Raw genomic sequence first — 18,578 nt, 5'->3', positions numbered from 1 at the left:
GGGCTGGGAAAGACTTCTGCATGAAACTTCGAACAGCCACTGCCATTCTGTGTAGAAAACACTGACCTAGATGGACCAGTGGTCTGACTCTGTACAAGGCAGGTTCTTATGCTGTGTTCCAGTGAGCAGAATACAATTCTTGGTCAGTTTTACTACAGTAAAAGAACAGGGGTTTTATTTGTTTTGGTTTTTGAAGAAAATATTATCACCGATCATGGATATTTGGTATGATTTTTAAATAACAGCTTCCTCTTCTCTCTCCACCCTTATCCCCAAAGTAGTTTGGCTTCTATGAGAAAGAGATTCCATTATTTTGACTCTTGAGGCTTCAAAATGCTCTATCCTTTGCAGATAAATGCTGAATGGGGGCCACAAGGTGATGTACCCAATAGATCTGATCCCCTCGGGCTTGGACTGTCCCACAGGGCAACAGGGCATATTCCCGGTGCGCCACACCTTCAGGGCGCTTCTGCACCCAACATCCACCCTTAATTACCCATGCTGCTCAAAACTCGGCGCCCTCCCCACATACATTCCACCGCCCTCTCAGTGCACCCAGTCTGGAATATATATAAAAATTAAAACTGAAATTCTTACTATTTTTGAAAACTATGTTGTGGGCTGAAATCTCACCTGCAATTTGAAGCAGTACACCTCAGACTAGATGATCACCTCATTAAAAACTGGTCCACAGTCTCTCTGTTACAATTATTCTGGACCTCACTAGTAACAGGGGCTAAGGTTATGAAATATAAAGCTATTAATGCCCTTAATGACATAGGTCCAGGTTTCTTAAGAGACTGCCTTCATTGTCATGAACCCTGCCGCCTATTAAGCTCATCCTCAGTGGACTCATTTGGTGGCAACTCGGGACCAGGCCTTTTCTGTGGCTGCCCCAGGGCTTTAGAATATGTTCCCTGTTCAAAGAAGAGCATCTCCAACTGCTTTTAGGAATACCCTCAAGACACACCTGTTTTCTCAGACTTTTAGTTAGAATTAATGTCAACTGTTACAATGAACTGTTTAATTGTTTTTATTTTGTAAAATTGATTTGTTTTTTTATTCTGTTTTTATGTATGTTGTATACCACCTATTGGTGGTATATACAGGTGAAACTCAAAAAATTAGAATATCGTGCAAAAGTTCATTAATTTCAGTAATGCAAATTAAAAGGTGAAACTGATATATGAGATAGACGCATTACATGCAAAGCGAGATGTCAAGCCTTAATTTGTTATAATTGTGATGATCATGGCGTACAGCTCATGAGAACCCCAAATCCACAATCCCAGAAAATTAGAATATTGTGAAAAGGTTCAACAGTCTAGGCTCCAGGTGTCCCACTCCAATCAGCTAATCAATCCATAACACCTGCAAAGGGTTCCTGAGCCTTTAAATGGTCTCTCAGTCTGGTTCATTAGGAATCACAATCATGGGAAAGACTGCTGACTTGACAGTTGTGCAGAAAACCATCATTGACACCCTCCATAAGGAGGGAAAGCCTCAAAAGGTAATTGCAAAAGAAGTTGGATGTTCCCAAAGTGCTGTAGCAAAGCACATTAATAGAAAGTTATGTGGAAGGGAAAAGTGTGGAAGAAAAAGGTGCACAAGCAGCAGGTATGACCGCAGCCTGGAGAGGATTGTCAGGAAAAGGCCATTCAAAAGTGTTGGGGACTTTCACAAGGAGTGGACTGAGGCTGGAGTTAGTGCATCAAGAGCCACCACACACAGACGGATCCTGGACATGGGCTTCAAATGTCGTATTCCTCTTGTCAAGCCGCTCCTGAACAACAAACAATGTCAGAAGCGTCTTACCTGGGCTCAAGAAAAAAAGAACTGGTCTGTTGCTCAGTGGTCCGAAGTCCTCTTTTCTGATGAGAGCAACTTTTGCATCTCATTTGGAAACCAAGGACCCAGAGTCTGGAGGAAGAATGGAGAGGCACACAATGCAAGATGCTTGAAGTCCAGTGTGAAGTTTCCACAGTCTGTGTTGATTTGGGGAGCCATGTCATCTGCTGGTGTTGGTCCACTGTGCTTCATTAAGTCCAGGGTCAACACAGCTGTCTATCAGGAGATTTTGGAGCACTTCATGCTTCCTTCCACAGACGAGCTGTATGGGGATGCTGACTTCATTTTCCAGCAGGACTTGGCACCTGCCCACACTGCCAAAAGTACCAAAACCTGGTTCAATGACCATGGGATTACTGTGCTTGATTGGCCAGCAAACTTGTCTGACCTGAACCCCATAGAGAATCTATGGGGCATTGCCAAGACAAGGATGAGAGACATGAGACCAAACAATGCAGAAGAGCTGAAGGCCGCTATTGAAGCATCCTGGTCTTCTATAACACCTCAGCAGTGCCACAGGCTGATAGCATCCATGCCACGCCGCATTGAGGCAGTAATTGCTGCAAAAGGGGCCCAAACCAAGTACTGAATACATATGCATGCTTATACTTTTCAGAGGTCCGATATTGTTCTATTTACAATCCTTGTTTTATTGGTTTCATGTAATATTCTAATTTTCTGGGATTGTGGATTTGGGGTTCTCATGAGCTGTACGCCATGATCATCACAATTATAACAAATTAAGGCTTGACTTATCTCGCTTTGCATGTAATGCGTCTGTCTCATATATCAGTTTCACCTTTTAATGTGCATTACTGAAATTAATGAACTTTTGCATGATATTCTAATTTTTCGAGTTTCACCTGTATATATATGATAAACAAACAAACCAATAAAATGCCAACAATGTTTTCACCAATGGCTGTTTTCGCCACTTGCCTTTTATCTTGGGAACAGGTTCTTGAGATCTTTCACAAAGAAAATACCATAACAAGAAAGATTGGAGAAATTATTTATTATTATTATTTCTTGTTTACACAGTCAGACAGGTGTTATTGACTGGTTTGTTTTATCCAGACATCGAGTCCTTCCCAAGGACCTGGGATTGTTGTTGTTGTTGCTGTTGTTATTATTATTAATTCGATTTCTATACTGCCCTTCCAAAAATGGCTCAGGGCGGTTTACACAGAGAAATAACAAATAAATAAGATGGATCCCTGTCCCCAAAGGGCTCACAATCTAAAAAGAAACACAAGATAGACACCAGCAACAGTCTCTGGAGTGGTACTGTGCTGGGGGTGGATAGGGCCAGTTACTCTCCCCCTGCTAAATAAAGAGAATCACCACGTTAAAAGGTGCCTCTTTGCCAAGTTAGCAGCCAATACCAAGCTGGTATGACAACATGGGAAACCTCTCCTAACTCAGACTCAGAAAAGACTGAGAGTCTGAGAGCTCATTCTTGGTCCTGCGCGTGGTGATGCACGGCCACTCTATCACTTAGTCCAAATTGGATGCTGCTGTGATAGACAAGTCTGAAGTCAAAGTCTGAAGCCCTGCTCTGAGTTTTATCGAGGTGTGACTGCAGGACATCCTCACCAAGGAAATGGCCTTTTTGGGGTAATAGCTCTGGGGTTGTGGAGCAGAATCTCAGTGAAGAGATTCACTGAAGCACCTCTCTGATGACTTAGAGCAGGGCGACGCAAGACCTAGAAGGGAGTCTGGAAGCTGAAGTGAAATGATCGGCCCTGCTAGCTGGGCAAAGAGGCACCTTCTCAACTGGCGATGATTGTGGTATCTTTGGTTAATCCATTCCTTGATCCAGGCCAGCTTTTGAATGGGGCTTTAGTCACTTGTATTCCAGTCTGGGAGTAGAGGCAAGGCTAACAAACACCTAGCAGCAAGAGCACTGAAGGCAGACTGCACTTGCCTCTCCGTACATAATATCTGTCTCATTAAACTGTTAATATTCCTGATTCCACTCCACTGCCTTTTCCTCGCACACATAACCCTTTCCCTTGGATTCTACAATGACTCGCTAATATTTCACAAGGAACTCATTCTAGCATAGCATCCCACTTGGTTATTGCTGGCGTCCCCTCATGTTTCATTTTTGATTGTGAGCTCCTTTGGGGCAGGGAACCATTTTCTGATTCGTTTTGCTATATATAAACTGCTTTGAGGGCTGTTTTTGTTGACAAGCAATATGTAATTAATGAATATAAATTGTGCTGCAATTTTTTGGATCAGTTATTGCAATGTGTTGTCTACCTACCTACCTACCTACCTATATCTGTGTTGTGCTTTTAATTATTGTCATGAGATGCCTTGAGCATTGGATGGGGCAGAACATAAGTCTTTCAAACAGAAGGAAAGTAAAATCACCAAGAAGGCAGGCAATTTTTTATGTGTCCACACTTAGCCACTTATTGTGCTATTCATTATTTAGCAACTGCGCTTTTTGGATGGCTGTCAAATATCCTTTTGCAATCCTGGGAGAAGTTAATTTCAACCCTCAGAGGCCCTTTCCAGACAATGAAGAAAACCTTCCAGTCTTATTTTTAGTACTTCAGAGCATAGGCCCCAATTCAAAACACAGACCAGGGTAACCTTGCTGCAAGAGGGGAATCAGTCTATTGCTTTAGACCAGGGCTGCATAATTTTGGCCCTCCTCCTGCAGATACTGGACTATAACTCCCAGCAGCTTGGACTATTGGCCACTGTCATGGAGGAATTTCTTCTTTTCACACTTGTATAATTGTTTCACAGATAATACAATGTCAACAGAGTGCTGTGCAAGAGTGCCCTTGCTCAGAAACTTAAAAACAGCCCATGCACAGTTGTGCAGCACTGCTTCCACTGCAAAGACTGGAAATAGAGCTGCGCAACTGCCCCCATGCTGTTTCATGCCATTGCGCAACTGCCCTGTTGCGCAACGCTGTTGGGGCTGCCTTTCACATTGCACAGCAGCCCCAGGGGATCCCATTCCATGGTACGGCATGTGAGACAGCTTTTTTCTCTCTCTCTCATAATATATGGAAGCCATTTTTGTCACTCGTTAAGTTACAGCAGTTAACTACCAACAACAGTGGCTTCACTACAGCATTAGAACAATTTTTCCTAAAGTCATCGTAACTCCAGTTTGGCTATATGAAAAGTAATTGAGCTTGTATTTTAACTATTTGTAGACATAGGAACATAGGAAGCTGCCATATACAGAGTCAGACCATTGGTCCCTCTAGCTCAGTATTGTCTACACAGACTGACAGCGGCATCTCCAAGGTTGCAGGCAGGAATCTCTCTCAGCCCTATCTTGGAGATGCCAGGGAGGGAACTTGGAGCCTAGATGTTCTTCCCAGAGTGGCTCCATCCCCTGAAGGGAATATCTTTCAATGCTCACACATCAAGTCTCCCATTCATATGCAACCAGGGCAGACCCTGCTTAGCTAAGGGGACAAGTCATGCTTGCTACCACAAGACCAGCTCTCCTCTCCTCCCCTCTCCTCTTCTCAAGACCAGCTCTTCTTACCAGGCCTGCATAACATGAAAACCCATCCCAAGGCCAGTTCCAGCCCACAGGGATGTTTTTGCTGGCCCACAGGTAGGAATCTTCTGCTGCAACAGCATCCCAGAAAGGAAGAGGGCCACTCAATTCCCACTTCTCCAAGGGGGCCCTCTGTCTTCTTGGAAACTGCCTTACAGCACCATCCTATACGTATTTACTCAGAAATATTCCTTGAGTGTTCCCGGTAAGGCTTACTCCTAAGCAAGCATGCCTAAGATGGCAACCTGAAAGCAACAGCAATTTAGGGAGAGGAGAGGACTTGACATTTGTTTGGGGCTGGCATGCACTCTAGATGTCCCACTGACTGAGCAGGGAAAGGGCCTATTTTCTGCCTACTATTCCTAATTAAAAGTGTGGCTCCCATGACAAGGGCGAAAGATCCACAGATAACTAATAATTGCTTTCATTAGTATTGTTAATAATTAATTTCAATGTAATAAAGTGCTGAAAATTGACCTTAGCCCCAAACACCATGCCATGGTTGGTCCCGGCCCACCAGGGCATTTGAGTTGTACGCCCCTGTTGCAGATTAACTGCAGCCCCTCACTGGCCAAGAGACTGACATGCGTGAATGCAGGTTGCATGGTGTGCAGCAATGTACAGTTCAACAGGGACATGGACATTAACAAATTACACATCTCCTTCCATTTTATCAGTCTGCTCTGGCATTCAGGGGACACTTTTGTTATGGCATCCTATTCTTCAACCCTAAGCACAATACACTGCTTTATGCATATAATGTTTCACTGTACAAGGCTCCACCTTGTGGGCAAACTCTGGAATGTCTCTTTCACGTGGATGCCTTCCAGTGGTGCAGCTGTGTTGTTGCCCTAAAACGATTTAACCACAAAGAATTCTGCTAAAGTCAATGGTACACAGGACATGCCACATTAAGAGTCCGAGATTCGTTTCTTGGATGCTATATGATTAACGTTAGATGAGATTTAGGTGAGGGTGACTTCCTAGCCAGTAGGAGCTACTCTTTCTTGATGGTTTTGTTCTCCCGCTGCATGGTCACTCTTGCTCACTGTGATCTGCTCTTGTAGCCATAGGCATGTTCCCTCTAACAGGGATTCCCAGATGGTGTTGACTACAACTCCCATAATCCCCAAGCAAAGCCTCTGCAGCTAGGGATTCTGGGAGTTGTAGTCAACAACATCAGGAAATCCCTGTTAGAGGGATCACTGGGCATACATGGGCCAGATGGCCACAGGAGAGGTATAACAGGAGCCTGCCAAGTCATGCACAGGAAACAATCCTGTAATTATTATAGGGCCAGACTAGATATGGCAGCAACACTAGCTAGTTTTTTGGCTAATATATCTGCCCCATGCACATACAAAGCCGGGGACAGGGAGTATAATTTTAACATTGAAGAAGGTATGCAGGTGAGGGGAAATTAGCCTTATCTTCTCAGTGCCCAGGCATTTTTCTCCTGGTGTAGCAATGACTTCAGAAACAGGCTACGGCAAAAGGGATTTTGAGCAATGGGCTTCAGGAATGTAAGGAAATAAGGTGGGCTTGAGGAGTCCTTCCTCAGTGGCAGTGCACTGACTTTGCATGCAGAAGGTCCTGCCTGGCATCTCCAGGTATGGCTGGGGAAGACTCCTCTCCTGCCTGAAACGCTTAGGAAGCAGCTGCCAGACAGGGTAGTCACTACTGACTGAGCTGGATAGACCAGTGGCCTGACTCGGTATAAGACAGTTTCATCCAGCTGCCACCATTTCATCTAGTTTGGCCCTGCAGTTGTGAAAAGTAACATGACAGACTGAGATACTTATCAATACGGCTGTGTACAGATAACTGTTTTTCAGAGATTGACGATAGGGATGTATACAAAGTGTGATTCGAAGCATGATTTGCAGCACATCCCCAGCATCTTTAAAATGGAGCAGGTACATTCCTGCTCCTCAGCCGCTCGCCACCACCTCCTGTATCGGCGGTGCTCTCCCCAGCTATTATTGTGCGCCCGTGGTGCTTTCTGCAACTCCCCTTGCGTGATGCTGGCACACACATGGCCGTTGCATATGCATGGGGGCTATGTGCGTGCCAGCGTCACACAAGGGCAGCTGGGGAGAGTGCTGGCAGCACGTAAGGATAGCTGGGGGGGGGGATGCCACAGATACAGGAAGTGCCAGCAAGCAGTGTAGGAGCAGGTATGCACCTGCTCCAGTGTTCCCTCTAACAGGGATTTCCAGATGTTGTTGACCACAACTCCCATAATCCCCAAGCAAAGCCACTGCAGCTAGGGATTTGGGGAGCTGTAGTCAACAACATCTGGGAATCCCTGTTAGAGGGAACACTGACCTCTCTCTCTGTTCAGGGATGTGCTGTGAATTGCACTTCAAATCACAATGTATGCACATCCCTAATTGACAATTATACTGCAGCATCCTCTTTGCCTCAGGTAAACATATATAACTGTAGGTTTTGCAGTGGTGTCATGAAATTGGTTTTGCATATTTCTATAGTATTTCATGTTGGGATTTTCCCATAGATAGTCTCTCAGTTCTTTATATGGGGCATGCTTGTCTGTACTTGAATGTAGCTATGTACTGGCTTGGGGGTGGAGTCACAGTTGGTTTGTCTGCTCTGTTCACTTGCTGTCTTGAATTTCAAACTCAGAGATTCTCCCTCCCTTGGCAGAAGGAACTGTTAGCCTGTTTGTTGTTTTCTTATCCTATGTTTTAGTTAGTAATAAATATCAAACTCTTGTTTCTCAGTTAAAGTTCCCTTCTTGTTCAATTACTTACAGAGGATAAGTAATTACTCTGCAACATTGAGTTATAGGCTCAGTTGCGAAGCAATAAGTTGTGAGATAACAAAGGGTTTGTAGGCAAAAAAGCTGGACAAGATGACTAATGCATCCATGGGGAGGCATCTCACTGTTGAACGGCTCAATGAAACAAACTACAGAAAATGGTCATTCAGAGTGAAGATGTTGCTAAATACTCTTGGACTATCTTAGGTTCTGGAGGAACAAAGACCAACAGAGAATGAAGAGAAACAGCAAGAACGGGATTCTGCAAACAAGCAAGCCACAGGACACATATCTCTGGCTGTAAATGATCAGTTAATCTATAGTGTAGAAGACAAAAATACAACAAAAGAGAAGTGGGAAAGATTAAAGGAGGTATTTCAACAAAGAACCATGAATAGTCAAGTTTCTTTTATGCTGCAGTTTTGTAACAAAAGACTGAAAAAGGGAGAGCATTTGCAACAGCACATTTGCTCATTTTGGGGGATTCAGAGTTGGGATTGCAGGAACTAGCAAAAATTGGTCTTTTGCTTAATACTTTGCCTAAGAATATTGTCAATTTTCTGCAAATTAAAGAAAATGTGATTTTGAGTTTTGTGCAGGAACTTTTGCAAGAGTTTAGTTTAATAAAAACTGATCTGAAAGGGAGGGATCAGTTAAAAATCAATACTACAAAGTTGCTGATGGTAGGCAATATTGTATATGTGGAAGCACCTTGCATTTGAGGAAGGCTTGTCCTAGTAAAGAACAAGGGAATTATTCTCAACAGAGGATAATAGTAGTAGTAGAGAGCAAGGGGATTATTCTCAACAGAGGATAATAGTAGTAGTAGAGAGCAAGGGGATTATTCTCAACAAAGAATAATAGTAGTAGCAGAGAGCAAGGGAATTATTCTCAACAGAGAAAGGGGAATAAGACTAAATTCCAGAAAAAATGGACTTTCTAACAAACTTGCTTATGCAAAAGTGAAAGTAATGAAAATAATGCTGAGGAAGATGAAAAACTGCACTGCAAAATAAATCACCTGCAGGGTTGATGCAAGTCAAAGTAGAAACAAAATATATATGAAGTGGAGCTACTTCATATTTCTTCAATAATTTGCAAGATTTATCTGAGATAAGCATGGAACATAAAACTCCTATATACCTTACAAATGGACAGCAAATTCTTACAGAAGGAAAAGGGACAGTTTATCTGAAGTATAATCTTTGTGCAAATAGAGTGAATGAAGTGTGTATTCCAGGGGCATACTATGTTCCAAGTTTGTAAAGAAGTTTAATGAGTGTAAAAACAGCCACAAGGCATAGATGTAGAGTTCTTTTCAGTAGGGACCACTGATTTATTTTCAAAGAAGGAAAACATCTGATGAAAGGCATGTTAGGGACATAGGAAGCTGCCATATACTGAGTCAGACTATAGGTCCATCTTGCTCAGTATTGTCTACACAGACTGGCAGTGGCTTCTCCAAGGTTGCAGGCAGGAATCTCTCTCAGCCCTATCGTGGAGATGCCAGGGAAGGAACTTGGAGCCTAGATGCTCTTCCCAGAGTGGCTCCACCCCCTAAGGGGAATATCTTACAGCGCTCACACTTCTAGTCTCCCTTTTGTATGCAACCAGGGCAGATCCTGCTTAGCTTAAGGGGACAAGTCATGCTTGCTACCAGAAGACAGATGATCAACTGTATTAAATAGATTGCAATAGAGAGCAAGATAATGTTGCAAGTGAGTGTGCACAGAAAGACTGCATAAGTCTTTGGCACTGTAGACTTGGGCATCTAAGCAATGAACACATTTCAAAATTAATAAAAGAACAATTGGCAACAAACTTACAAGTTAAACCATGCAAAACTGAAGTCAAATGCATTGAATGTATTAAAGGAAAAACAACAAGGGGCACATATTCATCAACCACAGAAAGGCAATCCAGTGAGGTTTTGGATTTGATTCACAGTGATATTTGTGGGCCCTTCCCAGTAAGGACACCAGGAAATAATCTCCATTTCCTGATTTTCGTAGATGGTTTTTCTCATTATACTTACACTTACCTACTCAAAGAGAAAAATGAGGTGTTGCCAAAACATAAAGAATATGTGGCTAGAGTAAGCAACAACTTTGGAAGAAAAACTAAGACTTTGCACACTTTGTACATTTTGTGGCAAATACATTGGGAAAGATATTGAGCAATACTTAAAAGAACAAGGAATTAAATAAGAGAGAACAATACCTTATACTGCAGAGGAAAATGGTGTGGCAAAGAAAAAGAACAGAACTTTGATTGAAATGTCTAGAAGTAAGCTTCTTGACTCAGGTCTGTAAAACAAATACTTAGGAGAAGTTGTAATGACTGCAACTTATTTGCAGAATAAACTTCCAATTAAAACTAAAGAAGTAATATCCTTTAAATGATGGAATGGGACAAAACCTAGCTAAAAGCATATTAGAGTATTTAGATGCAAAGCATATGCATATATTCCTAAAGAGCTAAGAAGAAAATTAGATTGCACAAGTGAAGAAGGAATATTCATAGATTATGCACTGAATAGGAAAAGCTGCAGAATACTTGATCCTATCACAGAGACTGTTAAACTGTGCAGTGTTGCATATTTTGATGAGAGGCAAAAGTGAATGAGAAGTATGAGTGTGACCTGGATTTATCAATAAGAGGCTGAACAGCAACCACAGCAACAAAATGAACAAGTAATCATAGACTACAATATACTAGAGAGATTTAGCCAAGAAGGGGAGATTGAGACAGAACCAGAGAGATCCAATCAAGAAGGGGAGATTAAGATGGAACAAGAAGTGAGACACTCAAGCAGAGTTAATAAAGGGATTCCAACTAAATGATTGTCACTGGCAGCCAGAGGAGAAAATACCAGAACCTACAGATTGACACAAAATTGAAGGCATGCCAGATTCAGAGACAGATAACTTGCTACACTGGGGCAAGGAAAAGATTGCATCACATTATAAAACAAAACATGGAACTCAGAATTCAAGAACAAGACAGTGAGAAGGGGAATGTTGGGATTTTTCCTTAGACTTTGAGGCTATTCTCACGACTGCTCTAGAGGGCTAAGGGAGCCCAGCCTGCTTTCCAGAAGTTGTGGGAACCACCAGGCTCGTAGGTGGGCCTGGTGGTTAGCCCGCCTAAATAACCCTCCTCTAAAACAAGGTTAGTGGAATGAGCACTCCGCTAACCCCATTTTCGTGATCGTGAGTCACCACGGCACGGCTCCATGGCATGGCGACCCGTGAGGAGACCCCTGACCAGAAGGCTAAAACAAGCCTCCCAGCATCAGCCCCCCCCCGAATGTCCCATTCACTTGTGTGGGGCATTCTGGGACTTCTGGGGGCTGGGCGGCCCCCAATCCCTGCAGCCCCAACCAGTGATGGAGCTGGTTATTGTGTGGGCTGCCTTCCAGCGAGGGATGTATGATCGTCTGCAGGGAGAGCTGGTCAAACCCACTCTCCCCACAGAAGCCCTGCAGGCTCTCCACACTGCTCGCGTGAAGAGCCTCATTGTCTCAGTTCATCATATGGGGCATGCCCGTCTCTACTTGAATGTAGCTTTGTGCTGGCTTGGGGGTGGAGTCACAGTTGGTTTGTCTTCACTTGCTGTCTTGAATTTCAAACTGAGAGGTTCTCCCTCCCTCTGCATAAGAGACTTTTCGCCAGTTTTAGTTAGTAATAAATATCAAACACTTGTTTCTCATTTATTATCACTTATACAAGTTAAGTAATTACTCTGCAACATTTCAAGCAGAACTTTGGAAATTGGAACTAGCCTCCAGCAGCATCAGCAGCACTACACCCAAAGACACATGTTGTGGGTGCCTACTGGATCATGCCTATGAAGAGGAACCCACTTTCCCCTGGCAAAAACAGTTACAGTCATATTTTGTTTACAGCTATTACTGTTATTGTTACTATTTCAAATACATGAAAGGATGTGCTTATCTAAATATCGACATCAGTGTTAATATAGATTTTTAAAGAGAGGTGTGGTGCATGCACATGGGCTCACATAGAAGCCTGTCTCTCCCTCTTAGCAATGCCCTGATATCATACTGTCTGAGAAGCAAAATTAACCAGATCAAAAGCTGCTTGTGGTCCAATCTAGTCTCAGTTTATTTGGATGGACTATGGAGGCAGTTGCAATTAGGAGCGGGGGTGGGATGGAATGCTTTCCCCCACTTAGACCAGGGGAAAAGCAAGGAGGGAGATGTTCTATAGCTCCATGGAGATATTCTGTAATCAGGGTATCTTTTCATTTTTGCCTTAACTTCCTAGTTCTAAATTTCCAATGAAATGTTCTAGTTGCTATGACAACCTGGTGCTTTTGTTCCCTACTTAGATTTTTGATCACATATGTTGCTTTGTTTTGGTGCCTTTGGGAGTTTGTTTGCAGTAGAAACAATGTACAACCATTCTCTTTTGATTTAGGAGGCCTGCAGAGATGAGCTTTTCCTTTCTGTTACTACTCATTAGTTATACTCATTATTCATTATATGTCAGGACTGTGGGCAATTCATTTTTGATGAGTTTGGCAGGTTTTCCTTGTCCAGCTCCTTAAATGGAAATGATCATGAATCAAGACCCTTATAAGGTCTTTGCCTCGCATAAGCACAGCATTTTTAAAAATCTGGATGTGTTCAAGCAAGCATATCAAGACTCCTTTTTGTGGGGAGGTTTTAATCCATGCACATATGTGCTCTTGCACATTGAAAAATTGTAAGAAAAAAGATGCAAACTGAAAACTGCTGCAGCCTGCATGTGAACACTAGTCTAAACAAAGTCTGGAAATTAAAACATAACCCCCAAAACACCCCAGAAGAATTATGGATCATGAATGCACTGGTGATAATCTCCGAATAGGATGAGATAATTTAGAATTTCTAGGTCCAGGAAAAGTTATATGCATCCCTTGTCCTTGCTTTGAGGTTCTTCTTCTAGGCTGAACTAAAATTGCACTGACCACAAAGTGTTTTAGAAAGTCAGATGAATGTTTGATGGTTAGCAATAGAACTCCCACTGGCCATAATTTTCTCAAACAGCTTTGATCAGGTACCATTGATACACACATTTATAGTCTTCTTTTATTGTCTGTAAGACAATCAATCAGTTATAACAAAGTGGACTGTAACTCTGTGCTAGAAAGAACTGCATTCTGTGATCAGAACCTCAGCTGTGTATTTTCAATAGATTATGCCAATTACAAAAGAACTGCACAGATACTAGATTTGGCTTATTATTATTGGCTGACATGATGAGGAAAATTACTCAAAGTAATCCCACTTAAATTAAAAGGGCAAGTTATAGGATCAATATTTTTACAGGGAACTACCATCATGAAGTAAAGCCCTACAATTATTCTATTATTACTTCTTAGTCTTATAATGAGCATTGATGTGGCATAGACAGACAGACAGACAACTCATACAGAAGTTTCCCCTCCATACTTCCACCAAACACATGGAAGGGGAAGTGGTACTGCACCTTCTGGTCAAGTCTCTCACTAGTCACACTCCCCAGTAGCTATGCATTCAGTGTTAATATGAAAGGAACACTTTGCACATATAACTGTGTGCATCTGGCTCCCCTACATGATCTTGAACACTGGGTGATCAAGGTTTCTGGTTCTGTGGAGGAGCCCAACACAGGTATGTGCAAAGGGTTCCTTACACACAAATGATGAAGGCACAGCTACTGGGGGTGTGGCCAGTGGGTGGGTCATCATTATGGAGCATGCCCAGAAGGACCAGTCTTGCTTACTTCCCCAATATCTGTGATGTTGCTATGTTTTCTGTAGGGCATTGAATAATGTAATAGAAATTCATCTTAATGCCCGGAGAGTGCTTCCTAACTACATTTCTATTATATTTTTCAATGTCCTATAGACAACATAATAATAGCACAGACAGAGCCACTGAGTGAGTGTCTTGCTTATGGCTGTGAGAGAATATCACTTGACGTTAAGATCAGATTCAGCTCCATTGGTTGTATTTATAAAAAGAGTACCTCAGCAGTCAATCTATTTACTGCTTAAAGAAGCTGTTGTTGTTGTTTCATTTATTGCAATGAGATTACAACAATGCATAAAACATGATCAAGGAGAGTAATAATATATGTGAGTATAACTGAAAAAGAAAAAGAAAATATAATCAACACAAGAGAAAAAGAAGGGGAGGAGCACCTTCTTCTATGTTTTATGTTTCAAAGCATAAGCAATTAATTAAAATTTGACCAAAGGCTGAAAATGCCTCTTCTTGCCATTGGGGGGCGGGGGGGAGTTAAAAGGCTGACAAGGAACTATGGGTATGCATGAACCAAAAAAACATGGTTCCGTTCAAATTTGAACCAATTCAAACTGAACCACGTTGCCCGGAACCAGTTTGGTTGAACCGACGGGCTGGTCAGGTCCGTTAGATCTAAATGGTTTGGGCAGTTCAATATACTTTTAAGGGGGAATCCAGTGAGGATGCAGGGGTGGGGGACTCTGCTAATGGTAAGGGGCGGCCAGGTGGGGGCGGCAAGAGAGATTAAAAGCTGCTTACCCAGCCAGCGTGAATGCTGGCACTACCACTTGACCTCCCAGCACAGCCCCAAGTGCATTCCCACCTCCTTGACCAAGCCACCGGCTTGGCAGTGGCTTGGTAAAGGAGCGGGGAGCGCACTTGAGGCTGTACCAGGGAGGGCAAGCGGTGGCAAGCAGTGCCGCCGGTAGCTGCACCAGCCAGATAAGCAGCTTATTATCTCTCACCACTCACGCCTGGCCACCCCTTACTGTGCCGAACTGGTTCGACTGAACTGGGCCTGGTTTGGTTCGATCCCAGTCTGAACCACCCCCGGTTCAGTCCATGATCGAACCTCCGAACTAGCCCCAGTTTGAGGTGAACTGGTTCGGCATGAACTGTTCATACACACTCCTACAAGGAACCCATGTCAATTATCCAAAGTTGCAGTTCTGGAGTAAATTTGTCCTTCTAGTGTTGTTTTAAAATCCTACTGGTGACCCCACCCCCACCCCCAAGTGAGAAGGATTCACAATTCTTGATAAAATGCTAGATTCCTTATGCTAGGGATGTACCCCGACAAAATATTAATGTCCTTCACAAGAAATGATAGCTGCAATGTCATGTTCATTCATTCATGCATTCAATATCTATACTGCCCTTCCAAAAATGGCTCAGGGTGGTTTACACAGAGAAATAATAAATAAATAAGATGGATCCCTGTCCCCAAAGGGCTCACAATCTAAAAAGCAGTATCAGATAGACACCAGCAACATTCACTGGAGGTACTGTGCTGGGGGTGGATATGGCCAGTTACTCTCCCCCTGCTAAATAAAAGAGAATCATCACGTTAAAAGGTGCTTCTTTGCCAAGTTAGCAGAGTAACAACCTTATGAATTTCCAGCCAAAATGGTGCAGTAACTGGACAGGACCAAACCATAAGCATAAGAGCATCCTTGTACAGATTACACTTCCAACATCTAGAAGTCCATAGCCATCCCTTGTTGAACATTCTTGGAGGTGTCCAATAAACACAGAATAAACATTTCTGCTCTATTAGACGTATTCTGAGATCTAAAGAGGCACATTTCACTGCCTTCAAAGCAACCCACCATTGATTTAATAAGATAGGGTATTTCACAATCATTGTTCCAAAGATCTTGGATATAATCGATATCAATCTTATCAATGTATTTAAGCTCCTGATAGAGCAAGATTACCAGCTTAGGTGCAGGCAACAGATATTCCAGGTCTAATAATAGAAATGAAGTTTCAGAAGCTGCAATCACATCAGGACCAAAGAGCCATGATAGTAAATGCTTTAGCTGAATAAACTGCCACCTAGCATTTAAAGATAGATCAAACTCAGAATGTCAACAGATATAAAAACACCTTCAGAAGAGATCAACTGATCTAGCGTGATGACATTGTGGGAGGTCCAGTTAGCCCAATAAAAGGGTTTACAAGCAATTTGTAATTGTATTACTTTTAAGAATGTACACTCTGCTTTCCATTCCAATAATGGAATAATATTACTGAGTAGTCCAGTAAAGGTAACGTGTGCCGTCGAGTCGGTGTCGACTCCTGGTGACCACAGAGCCCTGTGGTTGTCTTTGGTAGAATACAGGAGGGGTTTACCATTTCCTCCTGCCATGCAGTATGAGATGATGCCTTTCAGCATCTTCCTATATTACTCCTGCCCGATATAGGTGTTCCCCATAGTCTGGGAAACATACCAGCCGGGATTCGAACTGGCAACCTCTGGCTTGCTTAAATACCTGGCCAATTCTCAGCCCCTGTTCAGGGCTGGGGCACTCCCACACTTGCCCAAGTGCCTTGTGAGGCGAGCTGTTACTATTGGCTGAATGCCAGGGCTCTTACAGTTTTGTTTAGTGTTCTCAGGCCATGAAACCAAGGTTATTGTGCACACTGACTTACAGCAATAGGAATCAACTTTGTTCTGCCTGGCGAGTCCTGATATGGTCTTGCCAGGAGGGAGGGTTTCTAAACTATTCTGTTTTTCCTTGCATCAACTCATTTAGATAGCAGCTGGCAAGTCATTTTATTCACCTCACTGCAACACTGTCTATTTTGCAAAATTGGCACTTAAATGTTGCTAACCTGAAATATACTAAAATCAGTGTAAATACTCCCACTGAATTAGAGGGTATTGAAAGAAGCCATTGTACACATTACACTCTTTTAAACATAATCATGCCTTTATGCCGATTTTGTATGGCACCGGGAGAATTCTTTACATTGTTGCTCAACTCCTTTACAAACTAGTGGGGGGAAGCCTATTATTTGGAAAGATTTTCAAATCCTAACAGCAGGTCTCTAGCCTGGAATAACTCCAAAGGACTAAGGGATCTTTTGCCTGTGTTGTGTTAATGTTAAGTTCAAGATAGTCGCTAGATTACTGCAATACTTAAAATTGAGAAAGGCGTCATTAATGAAAACAATGAGAGAGAGAGGCTTACCCATTCAGTGTCAAAGGAGAAACCAGCTAGAGAGGCCACATGGACTTCTATGCTATATCAGGGTCTACCAACTTTGGGTCCCCAAATATGGTTGGACTACAACTCCCATCATCCCCAACTACAATGGCCTTTGACCACTGTGGCTGCAGATGATGGGAGTTGTAGTCCAACAATATCTGGGAATCCAAGGTTGGGAGTCCCTGGTGCAGATGGTGCTTCTCGTCTGGAAGGAATAAAAGACCAGAATTAGGGCCTGGCTACATGTTACTTTCATCATATCACAAGTATATGCGAACCAAACTTGGATGGTGGAGAATTCTGAAGATAAGCAGAGAAAAGTGAGATAAGCAGAGAAATAGATAAGCAGAGATAAGCAGAGAAAAGTGACGAGGATCATAGACAAACAGACAAGGAAGAAGGAGCTCTGTTTGCCTTTCTCCATTTATCTCAGCTGAACTTATCTCTGCTTTAACAACTAATTGTTCCTAGGGGCTGCGAGAGGAAGACCAAGGACATTTGTCCCCCGAAAGGAGAGAGAAGATCAGCAGAGATAAACAACAGATGGAAGAAGGCATTCCACTGCTCTGCAGTCCCCTCCAGCCTGCTCTGCCTGCCTTGGGGAAGTTTCAGAATGGTCAGCGGTCAGAGCCTGGCTCACATGTGGCTACAGGCAGCTTTTGATGGGATGGATGTAATGTGTAGCTAGGTTCTTATATAAAATCAGAAACAGGATTGTCACATAAGCAAAAAATAAATAAAAAATGCTCAAGGACATGCTTGCCACCACACCAGTCTAGGGTGATCTTATGCTCCATAGAGCAGCTCTGTGTTAAAATAGCTCATTTTATATTCTGGCAATCTCCTTTTCTCCCCCCATCCCACCCTCGTATGTCGCATTTGTCATCTTAAAATGTGTGCAGCATCTTTGGCAAGTGTATATGCTCAGAAGAGAGCCACAGAAGAATACCCCTACTTGTCAGCCTATTGGATCCACCCAGCAACCAAGACAGATTCCCCCTAACTGGATGTCCTAAGCAACAGGAAAGAGGCTGCAGGATACTTTCCATGCAGCTCGAGACATAGAAAACATTGAAAACATGTCTCTGCCAAAACCCCAGAGATAGCAGAGAGGAAAAATTCACCTGGCCATAACCTTGCAAGTTCAGCTTACTGTATCTGTGAGATAATGTTACGGCTGTCACTATGGGGCGAATGGTGCAATTGTCAGGACCTGTCATTGCCCAGCGCTAGCATCCAAAGGGGAGGAAGAGCAGGAGTTGTCTGGCTCCTTCCATCCAAGCTGCTACAGGAGCTCAGCCACAGGTGAGGACTCCATGAGCTGAAGAAGCCCACCCTGTGGAAGAGACTACAGCTGGGCACCTAGTTATCCTGAATCCGCTGTACAAGGGCCCTCCC

The 18,578-nt window shown here is 43.0% G+C and overlaps 1 protein-coding gene across 2 annotated transcripts in view; it reads left to right on the top strand.

Annotated features, from left to right (window-relative positions):
* The window catches only part of LOC128344345 (estradiol 17-beta-dehydrogenase 2-like), a 41,219-nt gene extending 23,008 nt beyond the window's left edge, over positions 1-18,211 (top strand). Inside the window, exon 4 of one of the 2 annotated variants that reach the window (XM_053294301.1) lies at positions 18,083-18,211. In XM_053294301.1, the coding sequence (XP_053150276.1) occupies positions 18,083-18,196 (114 nt within the window). In that variant the 3' untranslated portion in view covers positions 18,197-18,211. Of the gene's footprint in view, positions 1-17,651; positions 17,878-18,082 lie in introns of those variants that run through there. The other variant, XM_053294318.1, reaches the window with a different exon arrangement.
* Positions 18,212-18,578: the final 367 nt, after the last annotated feature.

Source organism: Hemicordylus capensis, chromosome 1 (genome assembly GCF_027244095.1).
Source record: "Hemicordylus capensis ecotype Gifberg chromosome 1, rHemCap1.1.pri, whole genome shotgun sequence".
Classification (NCBI taxonomy): Eukaryota; Metazoa; Chordata; class Lepidosauria; order Squamata; family Cordylidae; genus Hemicordylus; species Hemicordylus capensis.
Note: the sequence above shows the minus strand (reverse complement) of the source record. Positions and strands in the feature narration are given on the sequence as shown.